Here is a 6797-nt window from a genome sequence, read left to right as displayed (position 1 = left end):
CTCCTGCAACCATTCTCTTCATAACTTCCAAACAAAAGAAAAAAAAAAAAAATGACGCTCCGGCAGGACTCCAAAAAGAACAAAAAAAAAATCGATCCAGCAGGACTTTGATTTCTTGTTTCAGGCAGCAAAAAAAGAGCATGTCTTTGTGCATACATAATGCCCACACCAAATATAACATAAAAAGATCGTACTGTTAAGTGAGCCCACACAACTTTCTTCACATTTCGTCCGGCATCCGGCCTGTTCCTCCAATCCTTCTTTTGTGCAGTCCGTGGAACACAGAGCAGTGAGGCTGGCACCAAGTTAGAGCAACAAGAAACAAAACGAAGAGGAGAAACATGTCGCTCATGACAGTGTGCAGCAACCGACCATTGAATAAAGAAACAGCAAGGATACGTATCATTCCAGGAAAACAACAAAAAAAAAACTAACAGTAAAACGTGAATAATAAAAGAAAACACGCATGCAACGCGGCACATATTCCCCGTGAGGAGTCGCAATTCCACACTCTTCGGCTCAGAAGACCGCCACAACTCCACACAATCCCAAAAGAAGCAGCAACACCCAATACACGCACATACGCACAGTACTGTCAACAGTTAACTCACGCAGTGTCAATTTCGCGTCGTAGAGCAGGGCAAAGCAGTCGTGTAGACTCCCGCTGCTCCCAGAATACCGCGCGGTGAATTCTCGTAATTGGGGTTTTCGTGTCCAGAGGCACTGCGTTGACTCAATCCGCCCGCATCACCCTCAGCAACAAATCCACTGCCTGCAACGATATTTTCTAAAACGAGAGATTCGTGTCCGGTGGCGTTGCGCTCACTCACCTCGTCCGTGTTATCCGCAGCAACGTGTTCCCTGCCGCCATAAGTGACAGACATGATCTCGGATGCATTCAGCGCCACTACTATTTTCGGACCGTTGGCAAATGAAAGCCTCTTCTTGGATGCATTCGGGACCATCATTTCGCTCGGATTGGTGGCAAACTCAGGCCTCTTCTCGAAAGTGTTGGCCGCCGTGTTGGATGCGGGACTCGGATCGACGGTGTTGGATGCGTCAGCTGCAGCAGACTGTCGCCAATCCTCGTTTTGACGTGACGGCTCAGCATTAACTTGCGGCGCAGTTGTCCCACCAGATTTTGTGTCATTCTTCCCTTCACGGGGTGGCGGCAACTGACAGATGCCCGTCCGGTCAGCATCGCTGCTCCGTGCAGGCGGATGGATGGTTCCATCGGGAGAAAATTGTCGCCACCACAATTCATAAGGGCCGGCGTATTTATGTGTCGTCACATTCATCGTGAAGGCAACGGTGGCCCCTTCCTCTTTCGTAGCACAGTTGGCAGCACAGTTGCTACATGTGTGCATCGCATTGACCACATGGCACACAGCACCCAGCTCACCATTCCTGCCATGCATGCGCACATCAAAGCCACTGAAAGTATAATTCTCATGCTGAGCCTCAGCACTGGCAGCAGAACACTTCTTCCATGCCCACACACACACACACACACACGCACGCGATACCTCAGGCTGCCGTCACTCGGAGCACACGACACATCCACCGACACAACCACCGCATTCGCATCACCAGATACATGTCCAGGACTCCCAGTAGCTGTCACAGAAACGGACAAGCAGCAGCACGAGAGTGTAAGGACCAACACGGCGCCGCACCGTCACCATCGTCATCATCGCTGTCATTGTCACGCGTAGTGGAGTCGCTGGAGCCAGTCAGCTGATCCTTGAGACAGAAGGAAAAGAATGCAACAAGAGGGAGAGGGACGGAGCACCGCGGATACAGCGAGAGAGAGCAGACAACATGAGGAGAGGGCAGCAGGCCCAGCCACACAGTTCACACACCACGAGACGGCATCCACGCAAGGAAGGCACACAACGCCAGCAGCCACGCACCATGCAGGAGGAGAAGATATCCACCACCATCTCCACCCAGCTCATTCCTGCAGCCCCAGGGAAATGGCCAAAACACGCGGCCACCACACAACGCACACGCGCAACCGAACCCTCATCCATCCACGACGCGGCACAAAAATTCCTGCCATCCCGCCCTCAATGGGACACGGAGCCCAACTCAACGCAGTCACACGCAGTGCACCACACCCGCAGAAAGGGAGACGCGGGCTGCGCACTCCCTCTCCCTCTTCCCTTCTCCTCATAGCCACGTAAAAAGAAAACAGCCGCCACACACAAATGCCAGCATGCACTACAAAAGGTGCATTCAAATACACTGCAATGTGCATCTTGTGTGTGTGTGGTTGTGTGTGCCTGCAGAAACACAAAGCAAAGAAGAAAAAGAAGAGCAACAAATATAAACGCACAAACTAAAATTTACAGCGAAGGTGCATGGCGGAAGCAACAACAAGAAGACCGCTCAAACTCATGACTGCACTGCAGCCCAAGCGGTGGCAATTCACACAAGATTTATTTAAAAAAAAAACGTTTCCCTTCGTCTTACACAAACCCCATCACACAAAATAATTATAAATGAAAAAGAAATCGTCCACTACTGTTCCACACAAATTTAAAAATAGAAAATTCGCCTGGCTGCCGTGTGGCCACACCAAACTGTCTGTATATATTTTGCCCGGAAAAGAAAATTAAAAAGATGGTTGCGTGTGCTTCAACCGTCTGACCCTCTGTGTGTCCGCGCATCGCTTATATTTCATGGGGTCATCTGCGGGTTGCTGCTCCCCTCAGCCCTCTCATCGGCGCGTGAGTGCGGCCCGCAGAGCACAGTCACTCGTGTGTATGTGGGGGGACTAAGAGAAGCACGCAGACATGACGGGAGTCGCGTCACTCCATCGGGAGAGTGAGCGCGGTAAAAAAAAAAACATCAGGAGAGAAAAAGAAATGCTGACGGGACTGCCAGCGCGTGAAATGCACAAGCAAAGCAAAAAAAAATCTTAAAAACACGGTGGCAGGGTTTGGCTGTGTGTGTGTGTGACGCTGCGGGTGTCTGCCCGCCCTGGCCGCAAAGAAACAAAACAAGAGGAAAGAAATGTGTGCTCCGCCCACAGGCCCTCGTCGCACGCCCACACGTCACGGCTCCCTCAGCGCGCCGTTCGTCGCGGCCCCTCCTCATGCGTGCAGCAGGCGAGGCGCACAGGGCCGTCGTCATGAGCGTGTCGGTGGGTGTGCGAGTGGAGCAGTTGGGCGGGAAACACACGGCACCCCTCACAGGAAGAGTGCAGAAGAAACAATTAAAAGAGGGAAGAGTAGAAAAGAAAAAAACGTCCATAGTGACTGCCCCAAAAGCAAAAAAGGTGGGATGGGGGAATGGGAAATAAAAACAAAAGAAATTTTAAAGAAAGAAAAAAAAACAAAAAACAAGAAAGTAGCAAACAGCAAATAAATTTAAAATACACACAAAAAAAAAGGATTTATGAAAGAAATTCGTTCCCATGGGAAAGTAATTCTGTGGTGGGGAGGGCGCAAGTGTCCCACGCGGCAGCCAGTCACTCCTCACAAAGCCGCAAATCCCCACAGTCCCAACAGAAGGAGCAGCGGCAGCAGTCCGCTTCCGCAAACAGTGCTGCCATCACCATTTGCCGCAAAGTGACGAGCGGTGCCGACACCCGTTGCTCCTCCCGCCAAGGATTCAGAAGAGCGCTTCGGGCGAGACACAGCAGGTGAACGAGTACGCGCAGCCACTGGCTTTGGAATATTAATTTTATTTTTGGCAAGCCCTGCAATCTCTTCGGAGCTCAACGGGCGGTTGTACAGCAGGACGTTCGTCACAGTCACAGACACGACTTCTTCGCTCCCTGCGCTGCCCCCATCCCCTCCAATGGAGAAGTGAGAGATCCCTTTCGATTCTGTATTTTCCCAGTTACTTTGCACACTCTCACACACACGCTGACCATCGACGTAAACGGAGCCCTGTTTCCCGTTCTGTAGCACAATGGCCACTTGGTGCGTTGCATCTGTCCCCCACGTGCCGCTGAGAGCATTGCGCGTTCCGCCACTCTGCAGCAATTCCCACTTCCTTTCTTTGTTGTACGAAAGTCCCAGGAATACAGTACTCTTACCACCATTCATCTTCTTCACACCCATCAAAGGAATAGGGGTAACTCCCTCCGGCGCCTTGTGGATGGACACCGTCGCCACAAGAGTGAAGTTGTAATTCGCAAAGTGGTACAGCTGATTCTTCCCTTGCTTGCCAACGGGCCACTCAGCCCCTGCGCCACGCCCCGTGAACGTCACGCCATTTCCCGTCCCAACACCGCTCGTTACTGTGGCGTTCACTCCGAGGTACTCGTCCCTCCACGTGTTCTCAGAGAAGTTGCCGGACAAAAAGCCAACCAGCCCAGCCGTGATCTTACCAGCGCTGCAGGCGCTGTCAGTCAACCGACCTTCGTTAGCACTTGAAGGAGGGCACAGCTTGGAGACACGTTTGTCCACCTCCTTCCAGGTCGTCAGCACCTCCTTCACCCGCTCCAGCTGCGCAGTCAGAAGCACAGAGACCATACCGAGTGATGGTGTATCCCCACCGCCCTTCTTCTCGTACAGTGCAATCAACTTCTCATTATTATTATTTCCACCACTTTTGTACAACAGGGAGCTGGCGGCAACGTCGTTATCGTTCCCGGATACCGGTCCAATATCAGCAATGTGCGTATTGTCCGTTAGCCAAAGATGGAGCTCAACTTTTTCATTGCCTTTTCCTTCATTCTCAGGATACACCGGCAGAGTAACGAGCATCACGTCCTTTTCCTCAATCCTCGCTGTGGTAAACCCGCTTCGAACGCCCTTCTCATGTCCCGTGTGTTCGCTGCCCCACACGCGCGAGAGGGTCCCGAGTGCCTCCGTCCACGACTCCGTTAGAGTAAACTCATATACCCTGCGGCGGCCATCATCACATGCAGTCATCATCATGAGTTTTCCCTTCCACTCCACGACGGAGGGATCACTGCAGCCATCGTCAGACATCTCCCTCGATACAACCCAACCCGCAGTGTCCGAGGAGTACATAATCAGCGAAACGGCTTTCCCATCCTCTTTTGTGCCTTCCACTGGAAACAAGAGAGTATCGCCTTTTGTCTTAATACCCGATCCGCCGCCGCCTAACAGCCCTGTCAAGAATTTTTTCTCTCTGCCGCTAGAAATCCATGGGAGATCGTAAGTATCTTTCCATTGTATTCTATTGGTACTGCCTTCTTCATTACCGACGTTACCTTTTACCAGCAATAGTCCCCATTGAAACACAGAATCCTTCTTAGCTTCATATGTCCAACTGTAGTTTCCAGCAAGCATGTAAATGTCACTTCCATTCACAACTGTTGTTGGTCGCCTCACATATACTTTCTTCACTCTTTGAGTGCCAACCAGAACTGCTGTTTGGGAGGGGCATTCCTCGTTTTCGGAAGAACAATTCCCCAGTACTTGTGTCTTCAATTTACTTTTATCCAACTCATTTGGCTTTTCATCAGTCAAGGTCAACAACTCCGAGGCAATCCCAGTAAAACCGCAATTATTGTTTTTCGTGCACTGCGCCTCCGCAACGGCAAACACACCACCATTCACCTCAACAAGACTGGGAACACGGAGCGAACTCACTGCTTCATCATTTTTCTTGTCTCTCCAAACAAAGAATTTCTCCGGCGAAGAAACCCGACATGGCTTTGGATCAGACGACTGCTGCACCTCCGCCTGAGCACTTCCACTGTCGCAGCAAATCATGATAACGACAAGAAGGAGCAGCACCGCAGAAGTAAACACACGCCGGGACATGTTGGGCCTTTGCTGCTCACTCTCTCTTCCTTCCCTCCTCCTTCCGCTGGATCCGGTCACGCGGCGACGGTTGTGTGTGCGGGGTGCCTTCACTGCAGCAAGACGTGAGAGCATATAAATATGTGTGTGTGTGTGGGCGGTGTGTGTGCTGTTGTTGATCCTTTCAGTGCCCTCAAATTCCACAGTAGCAATTAGCGCTTGTTTTCCTCCTAGCGTGAGCGATTGAGAGAGAAATAGAGAAAACATGCCAATAAAAAAAGAATGAAACAGTGAGCACCGCCACCCATCCACAGTGAGTGGCATCATCATCCGCACCGCAGTCGCTCCCCACAACAAAAACTCACGCACACAGACACACGGAACAGGAGATGGATGAACAGCGCACCGGGAACACACAACGGCTGTCACCACCAGCAGCAGGAGTCACGGCGGGTGTGTCGTTATTCACTCGTCAGCACACACCGAGCTGCGCCCTCACAAAAAAACAAGCAAACAAACAACAAGCGGGAGGCACGAGAGCACGACCGTCCTTTGCACAGCCCAAGTCCTGCCGCCACTCATCTCACTGTTCTCTCTTCCAGCGCACCCGCTTCTCAACCGCCGGCGCACATCACTCCGCACAGCCGGAGAATCCCTCTTCAGCCGATGGACAGCAAAAAAGACACATCGGCACGCGCAGCAGCTGGACGGGAAGAAATCCGCACTCGTCCCAGGCACCCTCAATGCCACACCACTCACTGGCTGCACGCCGCCAAAATAACGACAGCAACACCTCGACAAGACAAATCGCGGGCTCACGTCTTCCCTCCTCGCGAGGGTAGCCGCAGCCAAAGTCTTGTGTGTGCACGCCTTCTCAGCGTTCACACAGCCCCAAAGCGTTTGCAACATGGCGTGACTGTACTTACATGTGTCTGTGTGTTTGTCAGCGCCTATAATTGCAGAGCAGCTGTGCGGCACAAGAGAGTCCAAAGAAAGCAACGAAACAGAAAAACAGATAGCACACACGCAAATTACTCATATCATCACAAACACACATACGCAGCACGC

General features: G+C 51.7%; 2 protein-coding genes across 2 annotated transcripts, besides 7 other annotated features; both read right to left on the bottom strand.

The window, feature by feature from the left end:
- Positions 1-29: part of a mobile genetic element that runs on past the window's edge.
- Positions 1-30: part of a mobile genetic element that runs on past the window's edge.
- Positions 1-527: part of a sequence feature (heterozygous, Esmeraldo-like haplotype) that runs on past the window's edge.
- Positions 528-5084: a sequence feature (areas not merged during assembly with more than two copies in the genome that could not be assigned to a particular haplotype).
- Tc00.1047053503601.20 (uncharacterized protein) lies at positions 618-1418 on the bottom strand (the record flags this gene model as incomplete). The annotated part of the gene is made up of 1 exon (XM_800087.1): positions 618-1418. One exon carries the CDS (start codon positions 1416-1418, stop codon positions 618-620), a length of 801 nt encoding a protein of 266 aa, XP_805180.1.
- Positions 1495-1519: a microsatellite.
- Positions 3302-3396: a sequence feature (T-rich).
- Tc00.1047053503601.10 (trans-sialidase, putative) lies at positions 3483-5864 on the bottom strand (the record flags this gene model as incomplete). Its single annotated transcript, XM_800086.1, has 1 exon — positions 3483-5864. One exon carries the CDS (start codon positions 5862-5864, stop codon positions 3483-3485), a length of 2382 nt encoding a protein of 793 aa, XP_805179.1.
- Positions 5085-6797: a sequence feature (areas merged during assembly that could not be assigned to a particular haplotype. This can correspond to areas where the two haplotypes were merged or to regions with more than two copies in the genome that were merged during assembly.).

The sequence above is a fragment of the Trypanosoma cruzi genome, genomic scaffold (genome assembly GCF_000209065.1).
Source record: "Trypanosoma cruzi strain CL Brener 1047053516021 genomic scaffold, whole genome shotgun sequence".
NCBI classification, from domain to species: Eukaryota; Euglenozoa; class Kinetoplastea; order Trypanosomatida; family Trypanosomatidae; genus Trypanosoma; species Trypanosoma cruzi.
Note: the sequence above shows the minus strand (reverse complement) of the source record. Positions and strands in the feature narration are given on the sequence as shown.